This window comes from Eleutherodactylus coqui, chromosome 1, assembly GCF_035609145.1.
Source record: "Eleutherodactylus coqui strain aEleCoq1 chromosome 1, aEleCoq1.hap1, whole genome shotgun sequence".
NCBI classification, from domain to species: Eukaryota; Metazoa; Chordata; class Amphibia; order Anura; family Eleutherodactylidae; genus Eleutherodactylus; species Eleutherodactylus coqui.
This window is the reverse complement of record NC_089837.1, coordinates 360,658,861-360,681,441: the sequence shown is the minus strand read 5'-3', so window position 1 is coordinate 360,681,441 and position 22,581 is coordinate 360,658,861. Positions and strand designations below refer to the sequence as shown.

Below are 22,581 nucleotides of genomic sequence, written 5' to 3'. Positions count from 1 at the left end.
TACACTGTACATCATTAGGCTGAGGGCCCATTTACACGGGACAAGTGTCGGGCAAGCGATGCCCGACACTCGTCTCCTTGTATACTTGCCCCTGTGCTGTTACACAGGAGCAAGTATCGCTAGATCGGTCACAGTGCGGCCATCATGGAGGTGGAGTGGCTGGAGGAGAGTTCTCTGCCCGCTCTCCCCCGCCCCTCTCCATTCACGGTAAGCAGCAGCAGTTAAGTACTGAACGACTACTGTTAACACTGAATGGCTAGCCATTCGGTTTTCAAGCATGCTGAAACTGGAGGACTCTCTGCAGTCTCTGCATGCTTTTACATGGGACGACTAGCATTCAAAACCCTGCGGAAGCACGGGATTTTGAACAACTACCAATGATATCATCCCGTCTAAAAGGGCCTTTAGCTTCTACACCTGCTTTCATTACCCAGTGCTGGCCAGTCAGAGCAGTATGAAGTGTCTTATACTACCGATCGATAATATGCACAGTGTGCATCAGGTACTTAGAAAAGCGGTTCGTCCATCTTTGTTTCTCCTGGAGGCCTGGAGGGTCATTTTAATGGAGCTCATTCAGTAAAATACCAAAAATGAATATTTTTATACAAAAATTATTTTTTATGACATTATTATAGGAAAAACTGACAGTGACTCTTAAAAATGTTAAAAATTTAGTGACAGTATATTTGCTGTGCTCATTTGTATTTCACTAGAAAAAAATGTTTTTTATTTACTGCAGTGACCAAATGTAATCAATGTAAATTTATGAATCCCACTAATGCATATTAGTTAATGCACCTGTGCTGCCAGCACTGATTCAAGACGGTCTTTCCACTACACTCCTGTTCACACCATCAGATACTGCGCATTGGCCTAGTGGGACATCAGCAGCCACACAACAAGGACTTTCTGTGCATATAATGGCTTGGGGAACCTGTCAGATTGTTTTGGTGGCAAGTACATGGATTTCTGCAATTCCCCTTCAGATGAATGGGCCAATTGGGATGGTTGCAAAAATTTCTGCAGCAAATCTGCCATGTGCGAATCCACCCTAAATGATGTACGCTACTACAGCTCAAAACTAGAGGAGCTTTCCATAACAGCAATCAGATTCCAGCAGTCATATGTACAGCACAGGTTGAGGGCTTATTCCGATGTGTGTATATCAGCCGGGTTTTCACGCCCGGCCGATATATACTGTCCCTCTCTGCAGGTGGAGGAGGCTTGCCGGGAGCAGTGCACTGAGCTCCCGCCCTATCTCCGCCCCTTGTCACTGTTTGCAATGGGATGGGCGGGCCACAGCTAGGTTCCGCCCCTCCCATTGCAAATAGAGGCAAAGGGCGGAGAGGGGGGGGCTCAGTGCACTGCTTTTGGCCTGGCCCAACTCCTCCCCCCGCAGAGAGGGACAGTGTATATCGGCTGGGAGTGAAAATCCAGCCGATATACGCACGTCGGAATAAGCCCTCAAAATCAAAGTGTTGATATTTAAGGATGATTATTTAACTTTTTTTTCATACACCAATTGTACAACAGGATGAAGAAACATGGTTATATAGCCTACTACAGAAAAAAATTTGTTGTTTGTTATCTTTACTTACTCCTCTGCCCACTGCCTTTTCTACTGATCACTCAATTAATTGATAAAATTTATACTTGGAGTGGAAAGGAGACAGATCAGAAAGAGACAGATTTGTAGCATTTATTTTTAATGAAAGAGCCAGTTACAGTGTTTCCTACACAAGTCAAAGTAGAGAGGAGAGGAGGGATGGGGGAGCAGCTGCAGAGGAACATAGAGATACTGCAGCAGCTTCTGATAAGTGTTCTACTGTTTGACCCCAGAGATAAATTAACAGCAACACTGCTCATTAAGGGTGCATTCAGATGACCGTATATCGGCCGGGTATTCACGCTGGCCGATTTACGGCGTCCCTCTCTGCAGGGGGAGGAGGGTGGAAGAGCCGGGAGCAGTGCTCTGAGCTCCCGACCCCTCTCTGCCTCCTCTCCACCCCCCTGCGCTATTTTCAATGAGGAGAGGTGGGACGGGGCGGGGTTAAGTTCCGGGAATTAGCTCCGCCCCATCCTGCCTCTCCTCATTGAAAATAGTGCAGAGGGGTGGAGAGGACGCAAAGAGGGGGCGGGAGCTCAGAGCACTGCTCCCGGCTCTTCCAGCCTCCTCCCCCTGCAGAGAAAGACATCGTATATTGGCCGGCATGCATTTAGATGACCGTATATCGGTCATCTATCGGTCATATAGTTTTTTATTAAAATCCTTACCAACAATTCTTGAAGCATTTATTGGGCTGTTGTTCTCCATATTCCGAATTTTCCATATTGGAGCTCTCTCAGATAGGACTTTATTATAGGCCGAATCTATAAGCGCCATAGGGTAGCCCTTTTCTGTAAAGCGAGATTTGAAAATTAATGCCTGTTCTTTAAACGTTTCTACAGACGGACGAGCAATTTCTCCTTACCCGTTTCAGTATATAGGAGAGGCGGGACAGGGGCTGGGCTAATTCTCAGAACTTAGCCCTACCCCGCCACGCCTTCTTTCATTGCAAATAGTGCAGAGGGGTGGAGAGGAGGCGGAGAGGGGGCGGGAGCTCAGTTCCTGCTCCTGGCTCTTCCATCTCCCCCCCCCCCCTGCAGACGAGAACATCGTATATCGGCTTGACATGAAAACCCAGCCGATATACGGTCATATGAATGCACCCTAATGCTGTATAATGTCCTCCATACTGCTACTGCTGGAATATGAGTTACATAAATTATGAAATTTTGAAAGTTATTATACTATGGTATAGAATAGTTGGGTTACCTTTCACTATAAGCCTTCTCTTTCGACATGCACTGTAGTTTTTTGCATTGTACATATGAGTGATAGTGTACATGTATACAGCTGAGTCCGCTTGCTTTAGGGATTCGAATGATATTTCACTTCTATTCTTTACATATTCTTTACAGTCCTAAAAAAAAAAAAAACAGTATGTATTTTATCACATTGATTGTTAAAATGTGTAATATATTGCCAACAACCTTCCAACATAGCCTAGATCAGAGGTTTTCGACTCAAGTCCTCAGCGGCCCCCAACAGGTCATGTTTTCAGGATATCCTATAGTAAGAACACCTGTGGCAATGTCTGAGGACTGACAATAATTACATCACCTGTGCAAAACTGAGGAAATCTGAAAACATGACCTGTTGGAAGTCATGAGGACTGGAGTTGGGAAACACTGGTGTAGATGATAGTCTGTTTAATGGTAGTCTCACGAGATTCTATTCAAGAATTGATATTTAACAAAATTTCCTGATATAATTATCACACTCCCTCACATTTTTCAGTCCCCAGCCACCAGAATACAGATGAAGGCTGCCGGGGATGGGGGAGAAGAGACGGACAGCGCTTCTAGGTGGGTTCAATTTTTTTTCTTTTTTTTATCAGTTAGGGATGATTTTCGGGGTAGGGCTTATATTTCAAACCACCCCCTGAAAATAATCGCTGCAGGGGGTTGCCTTCCTCCCATTGCTTTCAAAAGCAATGAGATAGCATCGCGGTCCTCTGCCACTGCTGTGGCACGGGAATCTTTTGTGCCCGAAGGGAGTCTCATCATCACTGAACACTGTGACAGTGCTGTCACAGAGTTCAATGATGAGGTGACCTTTGTGGAGCAGCTGCGCTTTTGCAAGCACAGCAGCTCCAGTAAACGGGCATCTGAAACTTTACTTGTTGAAAGCCTGCTTTTAGGCAAAAAAAAAGCACGGAGCTTTGGTCACGCACATTTTGCACATCCGTGTAGCGCATTCTTTGCACACAGAGAAACGCAAAAAAAACGCCCGTCTGACCGAGTCCTAAGGTTGGTTTCACATCTGCGTTGGAACCTACGGCAGGAGCATGGAGCGCTTTTTCTTCCATCCCTAAAACCAGGCAGCTGGGTGGAAAGCAGGCAGACGCCATTATACTCAATGGGGTCTGCCTGGCGCTGCCTGACGCAAGAAAGGTGCCACAGAAAATGCAACTCATTCCACAAAAAAATAACTGTCAAACTCCTATGTCAATGGAGAAGTAAAAAAAAGAATGGCTGTGAGAATGAAGTGATTCAACAAAAAGTGAAAAACTTCTATGCCAAAAAAGCATTGTATCATTAAAATAAATAATTTTATTAACGCAAATAACAAGATTCTTAACCCCTTAGTGACCAAGCCTGTTTGCGCCTTAATGACCAGGCCAAATTTTGCAAATCTGACATGTGTCACTTTAACATGGAAAAACACCAGAAAGAATCACTAGGATATGCAAAACCTGACATTCTTTTTTCGCCACATGTTGTGCTTTATTTAGGCGGAAAAAATAGACCAATAGAATTTGTGTTTATTTATTAAAAGCGCCAAATTGGGAAAATTTTGAAAAAATCTGCATTTTTTCACATTTCCAACTGCAATATCTTAAATATGTGCAAGCATAATATAGAAATTTTTGCTAAGATATATATTTCCACCCGTTTACTTTATTTTGGGTGCATATTGAAAAAACTTTCGTTTTTTTTTAACCATTTAGGAGACGTACAAATTTAACATTACTTTTTAGCATTTTGAGGAACACTTTGTTTTCCTACACCAAGCCAAGATTGGAAAGGCTCATGAGTGTCAGAATAATAGATACCCCCACAAATGACCCCATTTTAAAAACTACACCCCTTACTGTATTTACTGAGGGGTGTCATGAGTATTTTGACCCCACAGTTTTTTTTCAGGAATTAATTCAATTTAGAGGAGAAAAAGTAAAATTTCATATTTTTGCAAATCTGTCATTTTAAAGACATATTTTTTTCCTATAGTTTACATGAAAATAAGGATTTACACCCCAAAATGGATACCCCTGTTTCTCCCGTGTTCATAAATATACCCATTGTGGCCCTAATGTTATATCTGAATCCACAACGGGACCCAAAATGAAAGGAGTAGTCAGTGTCTTTCAAAACAGAAATTTGGCTTGAAGTCCTTTTAGGTCCCATAGCACACATGTAGAGTTCTTGAGCGCCCAAAATGGATACCCCTGTTTGTGCTGTTTTCATAAATATACCCATTGTGGCCCTAATCTTATGTCCACATGCACAACGGGGCCCAAAATGAAAGGAGCAATCGGTGGCTTTCAGAATATAGATTTTACTTGATGTCCTTTTAGGCCCCATTGCCCACTTGTAGAGTTCTTGAGTGCCCAAAACTATAGAAAACCCCCACAAATGACCCCATTTTGAAAACTAGACTCCTTAACGAATTTATCTAGGGGTGTACTGCGTATTTTGACCCTGCAGTTTTTGAATAAATTCAAGCAAAGCAAAAGGAAAAAATTAGGATTTCCTTTTTTTTGGCAATTCTGTCATTCTAAAAACAGCTTTTTTTGTACAGCACACATATGAAGGAAGACTTGGACCCCAAAATAGATACCCCTGTTTGTACTGTTTTCAGAAACATACCCATTGTGGCCCTAATATTATATCCGCATGCACAACGGGGCCCAAAATGAAAGGAGTAATCGGTGGCTTTCAGAACATAGATTTTGCTTGAAGTCCTTTTAGGCCCCATTGCCCACTTGTAGAGTTCTTGAGCGGCCAAAACCATAGAGAACCCCCAGAAATGACCCCATTTTGAAAACTAGACCCCTTCACAAATTTATCTAGGGGTGTACTGTGTATTTTAACCCTACAATTTTTAAATAGATCTAAGCAAAGCAGTAAGAAAAAATTACGATTTTCATTTTTTGGGCTATTGCGTCAATTTAAAAACATTTTTTTTTGTACAGCACATGTATAAATGAAGAATTACATGCTAAAATGGATACCCCTGTTTGTCCCGTGTTCAGAAACATACCCATTGTGGCCCTAATAGACTTACAGGACACATGGCTAGGGCTACAATGAAAGGAATACCCGTTGGATTTCAAGGTACAACTGAATAAATTCCAGGCCCCATTGCCCACTTATAGAGCCATTGAGCGGCCAAAACTATAAAGAACCCCCACAAATGACCCCATTTTGAAAACTGGACCCCTAAACGAATTCATCTAGGGGTGTACTGCGTATTTTGACCCCACAGTATTTGAATGAATCTAAGCAAAGCAGAAGGAAAAAATTACGACTTTCAATTTTTTAGGCAATTTTTTAAATTTAAAAACAGTTTTTTTTGTACAGGGTATATAGGAATGAAGACGTTCAACCCCAAATGGATACCCCCGTTTGTCCCATGTTCAAAAACATACCCCTTGTGACCCTAATTTACTTACAGGACCCATGGCAAGGCCTATAAAGGAGAGAACACCCGTTGGATTTCAGGGCACAACTGAATAAATTCCAGGCCCCATTGCTTATTTGTACAGAATAAAAATTGACTCCCTAAAAATTTCCCCCCCCCCCCCCGTCCCCCACACACACACACTCCGCGCCCTTTTCAGCGTTCGCAAATCTTAGATAAAAGTAATAATGTGAACTGTGTGGTATTTCCGAAGACAGGCGTAATTACGGAGGCTGGTTGGAATGGGCCCATCGGGCAATAAAACCATGTATCCCCCCTCCTCTCATGCTTTTTGGGGGTCATTTCTTGACCTCAGTGGTGGGTATGGGGTGTAAAAAGTGGCGCTTTGTGAGTCTCCGTAAGCTTGATGAGGTGCGGCGGTCTCACACAGAAGGCACTCAACAAGCTGCTCCTGGAACTGCAGGAAGGCAAGCGTTCCCGGGGATTCTTGTAAAATACGTATTACTTGTAGCGGTCTGAATAACGCCGGGCTCACGCAGCCGTAGGCGGAATCCGCTTGCGGAGGCCCGCAGCGGATCCCATCTGTGAGCCCAGCTGTGACCCTGTGTACGCCCGCGTAATGTACTGCGCATAGCTGCCTATTCACACAGGCGGTCATGCGCAGTATATATTTTTTTGTTGTTTGTATTTCCTGCACCATCGCTTAGCGATGACACGGGTACCCGCAGTACTTATACAACGTAGTTGTGTATGGGCAGCGGGTATATCCACGACCATGGAGCACAATAGGCTCTATGTTGCGGATATCCGCGGTAAAATAGAACCTGCTGCGTTCTCTTTTCTGCGAGTGGATTACGCAGTTCCAACCCACTAATGTGAGCGGAATCCAATGCGATTGATCTGCGTAATACCGCGGATCAGACGCATGCGGAATCCGTAATTCCTATCCGGTCATGTGAGACCGACCTAAGGTAGATCGCTACCTTTTTATCACGTGGCCGGGGACCGCTCAACGAGGCCACCTGTCACTCCTCCAGGCTCTCGGCGACCGTTGGTCGCTGAGAGTAAGGAGATTTTAAGTTTCCTGGGCTCCCGACTCCTGCGCATGTGTCTGGTATTTTGCCGGCGGTCGCATATGTGCAGAATCCGGGTAAGTTCACGGATGAGGATCGCGTCGGGGTGCAAATACGGAGGCCTACAGTAAAAAGTTTCATCTCCTCTCACCGATCGCATCGGTGAGGGGAGATGAAACTAACTTTTTTTAAAAACTTTTACGTGATCGCCATTATCCATTGGATGACGGCGAACACGTGATCAGGAACCTCTCACCGCGGCCCCCCGTGAAATTTCCAGGCTCTTGGCTAAGTTTTGTAGCCAAGAGCAGGGAGATTTTATGTTATCCTGGCAATCCACTGCTTTTGCGCATGCGTCTGCCGCTTTGGCGACAGCCACGTGCGCAGAAGCTGTGGTAAGGTCCGCGGATAAATCCGGGGGCCTTAGGTACGTAATTTCATCCTCCCTCACGGATATGATCCATGAGGGAAGATGAAATGTAAGCGTCTTAAAATTTTTTTTTTACTTTTTAAACTTTTTCTTTAACTTTTTTACACTTTTTTTTAATTACTTTTTTTACACTTTTTTTACTTTAAATGATCACTGCTATCCATTCGATAACAGTGATGATCTCTGCAGGGACATCCCTCTGCTCCTGGCTACACATGGCAGCCAGGAGCAGAGGGATTTTAAATTTCCCGGGTCCTTAGCCCCTCTGTGCATGCGCCCGATGTCAATCATCAGGCGCGCATGCGCAGAAGGGGACTCCGGTCCCGGAAGACCAGGACACCGCTGAGGATCGGGGGTGAGTATTTTCACGTCCCCTCATGGATCCGATCCATGAGGGGAGGTGAAATTACCTTTTATTTTTACTTGTTTTAAAACTTTTTCGCGATTGCCGCTATCCACTGGATCGCGGCGATCGCGGGTCCGGGGACCACTCGCCGCGGTCCCCAGGGACATCTCCTGGTTCCCGGCTACCTTCAGGAGCCGAGAACCAGGAGATTTTCAACTCCCCGGGGTTCCCATTCTTCTGCGCATGCACCTGACGTCATTCGTCTGGCGCGCATTCGCAGAAAAGCCGCGCCGGGTCCCGGAGGACCATTTTACCTGCGGCAGACATCGGGGAAGCCAGGTGAGTAATTTCAGCTGCCCTGATGGATCCGATCCATCAGGGCTGCTGAATCTTTAACTTTTTAAACTTTGTTTTTCACTTTATTGCGATCGGCGCTATCCATTGGATAGCGCCGATCGCAATGCCGGGGGGGACTGCCCGCAGCCCAGGATGACAGCTCCATGCTGTCGGCTACCTGTGGGCACCGACAGCATGGAGCTGTCACGTCCATAGCCCACGGGGCTTTATTCTCTGCAGGACGCATGTTTTTACGTCCTCAGAGAATAAAGCCCACTTGGGCAGGACGTAAAAACACTATGGGCTGGTCGTTAAGGGGTTAACGACATGTTAAAGACATGTTCTCTAATTTAGCCGTAATTTTACATGAGCCGCTATAGTTTGATGCAGTTTTGTGGTAATTACAGTTATATACCACAACCTAACCACACTAATTAAACTCCAAGGGCTTGTTCACACCTGCACATGCTATATCCGTTTAAGGAGTTTGTGGAGAAGAAAGAGGTACTGAAACAGTGTGTTCTGCAAATATTTCAGCATTTCCCCCCATTGATTTTGATGTGTTTTCAAAAAAACAAATGCTTTCTGTTTGATTGTGTTCCATAATGGTTTTGTTTTTTAAACAGAATGGAATCACATGGAAATCATTTTGTTTTTGAAAACCCATTGAAATCAACGCTTCTTTTGTTTCAGTTCTATTTTTCTGCTCCCAAAATGGAACAGCCAGACAGAATTCAAATGAAAATAGCAAAAGTAGGTGTGAATGAGCCCTGACATGTTTTTATATATGGTAATGGGTAATTCAGGACATTCATAAATATGACTGAATTATATTTAGCATTTCTTTGGGAAGAACAGACAAAGGGTCCTTGGTTGAACACTATTTCACCTCATTCAGAGACTTCTTGCTGTGTAAGACAGCAGCAGTGTGTTGAGGCCAGCGTTTTCCATCTCCAGTCCTCAAGGCACCCCAACAGGTCATGTTTTCAGGAATGCACAGGAGATGTAATTAATATCAGTGCCATAGACATTGCCACAGGTGTTCTTACTATAGGAGATGCTCAAAATGTGATCAGTTGGACTTAATTTTAGAAAGAAACGCTGGTCAAGGTCCTTACTTTGTCCAGCTGATTGGTCATTGCAGGGTGCACTTTAGTCTCTTTTATAACTACTTCTGAATGGCCTGTGGAGTCGGTCTTTCTTCCCCTAAGGGGCTGACATCATTCCTCCTTTTACCAGAAAAGTAGAGGTCTGCTGCAAGCAGCCCAGAACCTCTTAAGAGTGAGTGTGGCCGTGTAGTGACCTGGAAAACAGGCACTACAGAGCACTGTTTAGTTATGGGGATCAGTAATATAATAACTGGCCCTATGGTTTAATCTGAGTCAGTTTACACAAGGGATGCAGGTAACTAAGCAACCAGTTAGGACGTTTATTAGCCAGCTGCACAAAATAGAAAAAATGAATAGAGACTCAGATGAGGCAGGTAGCCTATCAAACAGATAGGTTGTGATTGGCTGCAGACAAACTGGTCAGGGTACAGAGGTGATAAATAGTGGGAAACGGTCGCAGTAGTGAGTCAGACGCACCAGGCAAAGCAAGTGCCAGAGAGTAGAGGCGGAATAAGTTTAAGCAATAAGTAAAGAGAGTAAAGAGTAGTGAGAAAAGAGAGGTGACAGGCAGAGGAGCGCCAAGAAGAGGAGCACCAGGCAGAGAGAGCGCCAGAAAAAAAAAACACCCTACAGGAGATAAGAAAGTGCTAGGCAGGAGAGAGAAGTGAAAAGAAACAAAGAACAACTGTGAGAGAAAGAAACAAGAGAGAAAACATGGATAACCGAGAAGGAGAGACAGCTATGACAGTGAATAAAAAAAAGACAAAAGTAAAAGAAATGTAAATATACAGAGAGGGAGATAAAGAAATAAAGAGGTGTAATTACAAAGAAGGATAGTGAGAAGAAATCCTGAGTAAGCTCACAGTATATGGATGAGTTAGACACAGGTGTCTACATTGTTGCAATTTGTGTATCAGTTATTATGCACTAAGGCCTCCTTCCCACGAACGGATTTCCGCCGCGTAATTCGCGGCGAAAATCCGCTGCGTTGCCCGCAGCTATTAGGTTCTATTGAACCTAATAGCACAATGCTCACGATGCGTAATTCCACCGCGGAATTACGCACCGCGATTTCTCCCGTCCTCACCCGCAGCATGCTCTATTTTCTGCGGGTGAGGACGGGCTGTACGCACTGACGGCTTCCATTGCAGTCAATGGAAGCCGTCCATTCACGCTATCTCCCGCTGTAACCAGCGGGAGATAGCGTGAAAAAACGCTTTCCCGCCCACCGCCGAGCGTCATATGACGCCAAATGACGCGGTCCGGCCGCGTCACGTGACACGGCCGGCCGTGCACGTGACACGGCTGGTGACGCGAGGGCGGTGGGCGGTGACGGGCGGTGACGCGCGGCGGTGGGCGGGGAAGCGATTTCACGCTATCTCCCGCAGGTAAGTATAGGGGCTCTGGGGGGCGCCGTGACGGGCTTCACAGCGGAATATTACGCTGCGGAGCCCGTCACGCTCGTGGGAAGGAGGCCTAAATGTGATAAAGAAAACGACCTCATCTCACTGCCTTATTTAATATTATCATGGTTACAACAATTTAAGCAAAATATCTGTGTCTCTGTATTATTCCACACCTCACCACTCACGACTACAAATTGTGCCCAAGAGCGCTGGCATCCAAACAAAACAAATCACAATTAATTGCCAGCCACAAATAATGATAATAAAATTAGCGCTCACCCTAGTGTTTTGTGGCGGCACGACAGCCACAGAGCTGGTAGTTCCAATGGTCTTAATTTTCAGTCTCTACAATAGGTTGGATCTGTCTACAAACAGCGTTCTCTTGCCCTCATTGAAGGTTTCCTCTTCAATGCTGGCAGGGAGAAGGAGTTAGCAAGCTTCTTTTTTGTTGCAGGGAAGACTCCTTACTGCTTAAAATTTTCAACTTTGTCCAGAGGACACAAACATAGTTGAAAGCAATGCATTGTCATCACCAGCGGGCCCGATACAAGTGATCTATTTGCCCTATGCTTAACACAAACCTGGACCCAAAGCTGGTAGCTGTAATGTCCTAACAGCTCTATAGCCACAGGTTGGAGATCACTAGTTTAGAGCTATGTTATACTTTACAGTATGCCATGAATAATAGTTTACATACCTTATACCAACTTGTGGAGTAGTTAGAGCTTTTATACAGAGAAGGTATAGAGATTGTTACAGATTCTCCCAAAGTCTTTGTTAATGATTCTGGTGAGGAGGAGTTAATACAGTGGAGAACACTCTTCTCTATCTGTGTCAAATTCATGGCTTCGTACGTTCTGTCCTGTCTAACAAAACAAAACACTGTTTACTGGAGATACCAATGAAAAGAGAAAATAGAGCATCAGGTACCACAAATACATATGTATGCGCCCCTTATCTATTCATTGTACAAGGCTTTGAGCTTCCTATACCTGCTTTTAAAGTATGTTACAGTTACTGTATGTCAATGTAACAAAAGAAATCCCCAGGTCAAAGGGGTTAAAGACTGGGGGAAAAAATTGCTTTCTAGAAAACTATGAAGCTCCAATACTAGATAAAGCATATGGCTGAGAAAGTATCACAATTACTACATTAAAATAAATAGAAATGGAGGTACACAGTGATGCCATCCTCTAAGAAACCTAATGAGATAATGTTATAGTTATTACAATATATGCATCAGATCACATGGCCAGCACCCGGCTGGCCAATATAGCGCCAGGCGTTTTTACGTCGGGCCTGAAAAATAGTCCTGGAACTATCTTTTGGGCCGGAATCTGTCGGCTGCTGCATGGGCTCCTATGGGAGCCAATGACAGCAGCTGGAGAGGGCAGGTGGGAGGGAGTTTAGCAGCGTGACTGCTAAATTCCTTCCCTCTTCTCTCCTCTCTTCCGGCTGATTGCAATAGGAGAGGTGGGGGCGGGTCTAAGTGCCACCCTATTCCGCCTATTCCCATTGCTGGCTGTGGACAAGGGGCAGGATGGGGGGGCGGACCTGAGCTAAGAATTCTTTTAGCGCACCTATACATTCACTACAAAATTGCTCCTCTGACTGCACCCTAAAAGAGCTAACTTTGAAAAATAGTAAATCTAATATTAAAAAAAGCCTACAGGCTTTTTCTTGAACCACAATTTGACCCCTTTGCATCAGCTTTGGTGGATGATTTTGGAGTCATTAGATTTGTGACATCCTCACCACCACCGTAAAATCATAAAATTTGAGTATCACATATTGAGTCACTGTCACAAAGTTCCTATGTTAAGTCTAGCGGTGCTGTTGTGCTTCAGCCAGCAGTGCCTCTAGGGAGTCAAGAATTGCTAAGCGAAGTTCATATCTAGTGCTTACCAGTTTGACTGTTGCCATGTCCCCAAAACGTGGAAGACCAAGCCGTGGGCTGCAAACAGTTCAAAGAGTACGCTCAGATGGAAGTTGGAACACTGAAAATGTAGTTTATCCTGAAGTCCTTGCCAATTAAAATAATCAGTTCTTAAAACATTTGCAACCATTTTTCTAAACACCTTTTGTTCACTTAGCGAACATTTGGATAGAGCTGTACCCTCTGTTCATTAACCTTACACAGTGCTATAGAGCCACCAAGATGTTAGCCAGGGGGAGACATTTAATGGTAACCACAATGACTCATACTGCCACAAACAGACAAAAACATAGATGTACAGAATGGTTGCACTGTTCATACCCAGTCTATTAAACGGCCACATGAGTTAAAACACATTTTTCATGCCTGCCCCCCTCATCCGATTGCCTGTCCTACTCCGGAGGTCTCCTCTGTGTATTCTAGGCACTTCTATGTTGTGCAGCCCCCTGTCTGATGCTTACCAGCCACCATCTTGAGACTGAGAGTTTTTTACTTTCAGTTTCACATCTATCTCATGATACACAGCACAGCATTAGCTAAAAACATTGTGCCTGCTGGTGGGACACTTTAATTATTTTTACCTGTATTCACCAATATAACCTAAAGTACATAAGTATAGGATGAGCTGTGATCTCCTCTATTATAGCTGTGTGACAGGAGCTGTATGATCATCATCAGTAACTGTGACAGGACTGCCTGTGTCCCCCTGCAGGCAGTTTCAGTGGTAGATCCATGTAACAGCATCACACAAACTGAGAATCTGACCAGAAACTGAATACATAACCCCAAGTAGATCTGAGCTGGCCAGAATTGAGATCAAATGAAAGGCTGAGGATAAAGAGCTCACATATATATTGGGGGAGATAGCTGCATAAGAAATTAATTTCAGAAAATCACCCGAGTGGCGCTTTAAGATAACAAATGGTTCACTTACAGTGCTGTGCAGAGATATTGGACAGAATGATTTGATGACAACAGTGATAATTCAGGTAGATTTCTTTTCCTAATATGTTTTTTGTCATCAGAAATATTTGCTTGATCTTTTGAAAATGTTGGATCCATTTTTATGCTGTTGTTCAAGGGGCCGTGAGAAATGCAATGCTCATCCTCAAAACAATGCAGAGATGCTAGAAAGATATAAACACAAAAGAAATGAATGTGAGACGTGAAATGAAATTTCAAGGGATTTGGACAACAGGGTTAAGCTAATTTACAGAATTCATCCCAAGTAAAATATCAGAGATTAAGTGTTATTAGGATGGCATGAGCATTCTCAGCAGCAGTCTGTATGGAGTGTAAGGAATATGGATGGGTGGGTAGGTGGTTGCACAGTTAAAAGAGTAGTCAAATACATTTAAAAAAAAACAGGTTCCTCATGCTAAAACATTATTAACAAGTTTATACTCTTCAATTCCAGGTCCCAGCATCTCCCATGCTGGCAGCTCCAGTCTCCCCTGTAACACAAAGCTTTGAGGCTGCTGCAGCCTTTATGTGGGATGTCACAGGCTGCTGTAGCCAATCACAGATCTCAGCACTCAAATGCTGAGGTCTGTGTGTAGCTGGGGTGCTCCTGCCCTCCCTGATTCTGTGCATTAACTGATCTTATTTTATTTGTTATCCTGTTTTTGTAAAAAGAACTGTGTTTTGATATGGTCTTTTTAAGAGGATAGGCTATAGCCCTGGTTGTTGTTCCCCCTGAGGACGCCTCAAGGTGAAACATGTCGAGGTGGCTATAGTTTAGATTATAATAGGGTTTTGGTGGTGCTGACTTATTAATTTCCACATAGGCTTTTGGAAGGTGGCCATCCAGGCCTATGTTTTAGTGTATATGCACAATTACACATGATACTAACTGATTACTGCTGGTCACATTTCATTGGTACCACCATTTGCCCCTTTATTTTAAATATCATTCGATGTTGTCTGTCTTTTTGAATAATAAAGCATTTAAATGATATTTTAGGGGATATTACCTGTGGGCATTTTCTGCCTTTAGTAATTAGAATTGTATTTGTATGACCAGGAGTATTCCTAGGGCAATTTCATAATATACACCACAAGAGTTTTTCACCACCAAGGGGGATGCTGAAACCTCTCTGAAGGTGCAGCTCACAGAACTAAAGGATTTTGTGATTGCAATGGCATTTTCGCTGGTTTTGGAGGACGCAGACTGGAAAGCTGTTTGTCCCGTCTTCCGCTGCCTCTGTGGATTACACAGTGACATGGGTAAGGATTAACCTGCTATGTGGACTGTTCATTTTCTAGTTCTTATAATGCTGTTGGCATTAAAGTTTTTGTCAAGCATCAATAGACTCTCATGATGGGGCCATCACTGATACACGCTCTTGCTACTGCACTGCATGTGCCATATATTGGAGCCTCCTGAGGACAAGGAGTCCCATTGGAGCAGATAATGCTGGTCCCCTGCCATGCACCATGCTACCTGTACTTTCACCCCCACTTGGCTGGCCTGCTTACATGTAATTGGCTGCAACAGGCTGTGATACTCCATACATACGCTTTTAGCATGGGAAAATGTTTAAAAAACTACAGATAATGAAGACAATTTAATGTGTATGGGGCTACCCAACTCTACAATGAATGTAAATGTTAGGGTAAAAAGACCAGGAATGTTTGATTGGATAGCCACAATGACCTTCACGAAAGCCATAATATTCACATGTGAATTACAATGCCCTCGTGATAGCAACTTTGTCTTCCATGTCAGCCCCAATGCACCATCCATAAGTCCAGTCTGAGCTTACTTCCTGCGGACAGACTTCTGGAAGCCCTTTGTAATTACCTAGATTACTGTACTGATTACTAGTAAAGTATGGTCTAATCGTCCTGGTCTATAATTGTGACCTAGATAGCAAGCTAAATAAGCTAATAATACACAAATAGTTGCACAATTCATGTACCCCTAATCCTTTTTGCTGATTCAAAAAGCTTCCTCACGGAAGTGCATGGATGTTACGGAAGTAGCCGAGCACCAGTACTTGTCTTTTTTCATAACTTCCATAGACTTTAATTTAATTCAGTGGTAAAGTGACCTCTGTAAAATGGTGAATGGGAGTCACGGCACCCCATACTTCTTAAAGGTGATGGCCCCAGAGGTGGACCATTTTCTGCAGATATGCTATAAATATTTAACAACACATGAATAAAACTTTTAGCAAAAGACCTTGATATGATCAGAAAAGACATCAAAATACTGTTATTAACGGGAACCTTATATCAGGATTTTGGACCCTGGCCCTTATTTTTTTCCATTTTCTTTTTTTCCTGCGCTCTTTTAAAAAATCATAAATCTTTTATCCATAAATATAACTATCTGAGGGCTTGTATTTTGCGGGACGAGTTGTATTTAATGTACCATATAATGTACTGAAAAACTGTTAAAAAACTCTTAGTGGAGTGACATGGAAAAAAAACTAAATTCCAACATCCTTGGGTGCGTTTTGTTTCTACGTTGTACACACTGCAACAAAAAGGACCTGATATCTTTATTCTATGGGTCAGTTCGAGTACTACGATACCAAATTTACAAAGTGTCTTGTTTTTTTGCTGTACTACTTTAATTTTTTTCTCAGACATATTTACTTTTTTTCAAATTACTTTTTCCACCATTTTCTGACAGCCATAACTTTTTTAACTTTTTGTCGACATAGTTGTGTGATAGCTCATTTTTGCTGGACATCCTGTAGTTTTTGTTAGTACCATTCTGGGAAATATACAACTTTTTGATAGTTTTTTTATTACATTTTTTCTTGGAGATGGGGTGACCAAAAAAGAGCAATTCTGGTGTGTGTGTGTGTGGGGGGGGGGGGGGGGTTCTGACGTTCACTGTGTGGGGTAAATTATTAATTATTTTGATAGATCAGACTTTTATGGACTCAGCAATACCAAATATGTCTTTTTGTTTTATTATTTAGATTCTTTTATTATAAATATGGAGTAAGGGGGAGGGTGTTTAAAGTTTTATTAACTTTTTTTTTAATAATTAGTAGAATTTTTACTTTTTTTTTAAATTCCGCAAAGGAGATAAGAATATGCAATGCTTTGATCGCTCCTGCAGTATGATGTAATGCCATAGCATTACATTATACCACAATCTGACAGGCATTCTATCAAACCACACCACAGGTATGGTTTTCAGAATGCCCCCAGCTGCCATGACCCCCACACCCAGGTTCTGATTACGGGGGGGTGCGCGTACGGTACCCTGGAACATCAGTCGGAGGACTTAAATGCCGCTGTCAGCATTGATGGCAGAATTTAATGGGTTAACAGCTCCAATGAGTGGCGTGGCTTATTGAAGCTGTTGTGGGCAGGTGTCGGCTGTAAGAAACAGCTGGCACCTACGTTGTATGGAGTGAGATCGCCCCGCGACGTGCAGGACGTAACTGTACATCCTATAGCTTTAAGGACTTAAAGTGGTACCATAGTGCAGAATCACATTTAATGCACCCCAGAAATATGTTTGCATGGGATAAAAGAGCACTTGTCAGCCTAAAAGTTAACATTTATAATGTGGCACCTAGTGTGCAAATGTCCTTATTTCAAGTTGCAGGTGTGTTCCACCGAAGCCCCAAGTCTGGGCGTCATTACATTCTCCACTTCTCAACTGGATGTTTGCCTTTCCCTGCTGCTGACCTCAGCGCAAACTAAATTATACGTTTGCCCTGTGCAGCATCTGACCCCACTGGAAACAGGCATGTGCAGTGGGTCAAGGTGTTTAGAGTTTGGCTTCACTATGCATTGTGCATGCACCAGAAGCCCAGTTAGGCAGTTCTCTAGCCCAGCAACACACATGCTCTGAGCTTATAGAGATTGTAAATGTATATGGCTGATGATAGAATTCTTTCAAGATCAGTAAAGAGTGTTTGCTTTTATTCCACAGTTTTTCCTCTGTTACCCTTGCAAAGTGTTAATGGATCCTCCTGCAGTCAACTCAGAGCCAGTGTGCCACCAGACTCAAGAATCTGCTTAACTCTGCTCAAGGCATATGTGCCATGTGCCAGTGAATTTGGGGTGTAGACACCTCAAACCATTATACATGTCCGTTTCCATCAGGGAGTTACACAGTGCAAGCACATTATTTCACTGCAACTTGCACTGACATCAGCGGCAAGGGAATGTGGGGCATCCAGTGGAGGGTGCAAGCATAATATAATGGCGCCATGACATCTGACTCCACCCCTGTGACTAGAAACAAAGGCATTTACATGCTAGGCACCACATTATAAATGTAAGTTTTTAGGCTGATGAGCATTCATCTGTTTCATACAAACATCTGTGGAGTGTAGTAAATGTGATTGTAAGCACTGTGGTGAGAGTTTAAGCTCCAGAATCCTGATGATAAGATCCCTTTAAATATTATCACTATATGCATGCTTCATTACTTGAGCAAAATGGAGATTGTCAGTTTTTTTAGCATTGCAGATTTACAGATGAAGCCTTTGACTATAGTGTACAATTAACAATGCACAGGAATGATATTTGATACAGTGGGAACAGGTCAAATTTGGGAAACCATGCAAATGTTTTAGTGTAGACTTCTTTAAAGGTCAAAATATTGGTACTATGGTCAAATTGGAGGTAAATTGACCCCAAAATTTCCAACAACTTTTCATATTGCATACATTTTAACCCTTCCCAATCCACTGTCTGACCTCTGAAGACATTATGATTTAAGGCTGTACAGCTCCGCGGTTGGAAGACACCCGTCGGGGTTCTCTTACTGTATATTGCCAGCCTCTCTGCTGTCGGAGGCTATCCAACGTGTCACCTCATGCAGTACTGGCTTTAACCAGCATATAGCATTGTTTTGTACTGGCAGAAAAAGAGTAAGCCCCTTAGGAAAACCAGGATACAAATTGGATTGGAAAAGGTTAAAAAATACAAAGCAAATACTAAAAATATACAGCTTATACAGAAACTTAATAAAATGAGTAAAATTTATAGAGATGTCATTTACAAATGATGCGATCCTAAAGATAGATTATTTTTTTAATTAGGAAAATATTTAAAGGGAACCTGTCACCAAGTTCATGCTATCCAAACCACGGGCAGCATGAATCCAGGACAGATATACCCATTCAGCCCATGTATGTTTTATACTGAAACGCTGCTGCATTACTTAGAATTTGGACTTAGAGCTGAGCTCTCAGAGCGCACTAGATGAAGGGGTGGACCACAGTGGGGACTTCCTGCCCGTAGCATCAAGAGCGACAGCTTCTCTCCCTGCCTGTGTATAGGGAAACGTCTGTAGGTCTTGAGAGAGCCCAGCGCTGAACGACTCTTCAAGAGCTCAGAGTCTAAATTCTGTTTTTTCTAACACACAGCAACATTTTAGAATAAAGCATACAAGGGCCGAATGGACATGTCTGTCCCAGGTTCACTTTAAAATGTACCAAATGGTAGCAACATTTGAAGCCATATTTACACCTTTAAATGCATGATTTTCTACACACTAAGTGTACATTGGATGATAAAACATAAAGCCGATAATTCAGTTTTGACCAGCATTATGGTCACTTCTTGCCCACAACCTTATGTCCATGGTAATCCATAATGCTGAAATCATGGGGGTTCTTTTGGCATGCTTGGAACATAGTTATGATCCACCTGCTGATTGGAATAAAGTATACCCCTATACAGAAAACAGAGCAGATCAGGTATCATACTGTTACTGAAGCAGATCAAATTATGTACAACCACATGAGGCAGATGCACTGCCAATCTTCCACAGGATCTGCAGAAATATGAAGTGACAAAAAGTGCACCAAATAGTACATTTTTTGTCATAGATTTCAGGACAGAAATTTCAAAGGGTGAAATCCATGCTGAAAATCTCTGATATAAATTGACATAGGATTTCTGACATCCCCATTCAGATGTGTGGGACACTTGGAGAAATTTCTGCAACAAATCTTTTATGTGTGAATATATTGTATCCCTAAAGCACCAAACTTCATGAAAAATATGGACTCCCCATTGACATCAACGCCCTTCGAAATCTTTTGCCTAAAATACCCTGATACCAGAAGTCTCATCTCTCAAATCTACTCCAGACTAGTCCACTCCTCTTACCGCACTCAATTATCATATATATCCCACTGGGAACCAGATATTGGAAACACACTCAACGAAGATGATTGGTCCCAGATCTGGGAATCAACCAATAAAAGCACCTGCAATATGCTGATGTTAGCAACCTCCTTCAAAGGGCTATTCCACTGGTACCTACCAAAATAGCCGATGCAATACCGGGATACCCATCGAATTGCGTTTGCGGCTGTCAGTCTCCGGGTGACATGATACACGTATGTTAGTCTTGTCTCCGAGTCAAACGACTTTGGAAAAGAATCTACTCATTGATTTTCTCAGTTACAGGTTGCAACATCCAAAAAAAATCAGTGGGAAGCCTTATAAATCAAAAAATTGCAAATATCGCTCCGGAATCAAGCACATTGATCTCTTTCTTTTTCCTAACGACTCCTTGGACTCTTTGAAAATAAAAAGGTGACTAAACTGGTATTTATAATAAACGAAAAACTGCCATCAATAATCCTTGACCGCCACAAGACATTCCTGAGGGTCTGGATGCCAACGGTAAACTACAGGTTTCCTTCACAAAACATGTTATTAATTTCCCAATAAATGTCCACATTAGTAAAGCTGACAATAGTTTGTCAACAAACATATTAGAGATACAATAAGCACCTAGCAATGGTTTACGTGTTATGGTTATATTATATCTACATTCATATACAATGTCATTAATGTTCAGTTATTACTGCACTCTGCATGATTTAAAAACATGAATGGGAAAACAAAGCACCAAACTTTGTATTCCCTACTCTTTTCAAGTTAGTGCTCTTACTTATAGAAATGCTGTTTGAAGAAGAGAGCATTAAAGAAACGTTGGTGCTATACAATTATCTAACAGATACATATTTATAGCACTTCTGTGCATATGTTAATGTAACATAAGCAATATAAAAAGAAAGCTTCATTGTTATGTTGGTCCATAATTCTCAACTCCTGTGATAATAGAAAAATAAACATGACTTACCCAATTTAAGCAAATAGGCAAAACCTAATAAGTAGCTGCCTACTCTTCCTTTATACATCATATTAAACGCTAACAGAGTCCGTGATCTTGTTAGAGATCTGTTATTCCGGCAGAATACTGTGGCATTTAACCTCCTCTGGTGTTCAACCTCAAGCTTCAGAGCATACATTTACATATGAGGAAGCAATTACTCAACCACTGCTACTTTTTTTTCATTTTTTTTTTAGTGTGGGAATTTCTTTTCTTTTACTAACTTTACTTTTAGGATGAAATGTAGCAGATGACACGTATTCATTCCATGCTGTGATTCATCTGTAATTTCCCATTTTTTACTATTAATACAGTTGTACCAAAGCATTAAAATTAAATTGTATGTAAATTAGCTCCTGTCAGCCAAGCCAGCAGCCCATCAAAAAGTAAGAGCAACTCATCCATAGGAGTCTCTGGTTTGGCTGATATGAGCTCATTTCCACGTGTTTCCACAGTGACATCTACAGGGTAACAAGATGTAGTGCATCTTAATATATTTAAACAAATGAGGAAAATAGAACAATACGTCTGCAGCGCCACCTATTGGATGACAGCATTGCTGCAAATCAATGTCTGACCTTTTAAATAGGTCTTTAGAACAATGATTGGGAGGGATTTCAATTAACAATCATTGTTCTAAAGACCTGTATAAAGGGTCGGACATTGATTTGCAGGAATGCTGCCATCTAATAGGTGGCGCTACAGAGGTATTGTTCCATCTTCCTTATTTGCATATATTGCTCAGAGGAGTGTGCATGGCCTTACAATTCTCCTCACTCACCTCCTAGGTGCTCTCCTTGAAGGGGTTGTCCCGCGAAACAAAGTGGGGGTATACACTTCTGTATGGCCATATTAATGCACTTGGTAATGTACATTGTGCATTAATTATGAGCCATACAGAAGTTATTCACTTACCTGTTCCGTTGCTAGCGTCCCCGTCTCCATGGTGCCGTCTAATCTTCAGCGTCTAATCGCCCGATTAGACGCGCTTGCGCAGTCCGGTCTTCTCCCTTCTGAATGGGGCCGCTCGTGCCGGAGAGCGGCTCCTCGTAGCTCCGCCCCGTCACGTGTGCCGATTCCAGCCAATCAGGAGGCTGGAATCGGCAATGGACCGCACAGAAGACCTGCAGTCCACCGAGGGTGAAGATCCCGGCGGCCATCTTCACAAGGTAAGTAAGAAGTCACCTGAGCGCGGGGATTCGGGTAAGTACTATCCGTTTGTTTTTTTTAAACCCCTGCATCGGGTTTGTCTCGCACCGAACGGGGGGGCTATTGAAAAAAAAAAAAAAACGTTTCGGCGCGGGACAACCCCTTTAAGGAGTGATGGTACCCCTCTTAATAAATTTAAAGGCACACACAATTTAAAAGAAAACTGGGATATTTGTTCTGCCTCTAGTCCAATTACTCTTTTGAAAAGTATAAACCTTCCTTTATTAGATGTAGAAATTTCAATATGTTTTGGGGCTGGGCTAGTGTCTTCTACAGGACCAAGCACTCTCGTTAAGGCTGAATGCACACGGGTAAGTTTTTGCTGCAGAATCCACGGTCGGCGTCCGCACCGCAAATCCACACCAAATACTGCCCATAA

General features: G+C 42.8%; 1 protein-coding gene across 1 annotated transcript in view; it reads right to left on the bottom strand.

The window, feature by feature from the left end:
• The window catches only part of LOC136594784 (interleukin-18 receptor 1-like), an 89,845-nt gene extending 68,792 nt beyond the window's left edge, over positions 1–21,053 (bottom strand). The window contains exons 1-4 of the mRNA XM_066588685.1: positions 20,964–21,053; positions 13,818–14,010; positions 11,645–11,813; positions 2,816–2,963 (exon numbers count right to left, since the gene is read on the bottom strand). Coding sequence (XP_066444782.1) covers positions 2,816–2,963; positions 11,645–11,813; positions 13,818–14,010; positions 20,964–21,024 — 571 coding nt within the window. The 5' untranslated portion in view covers positions 21,025–21,053. The remainder of the gene's footprint in view (positions 1–2,815; positions 2,964–11,644; positions 11,814–13,817; positions 14,011–20,963) is intronic.
• Positions 21,054–22,581: the final 1,528 nt, after the last annotated feature.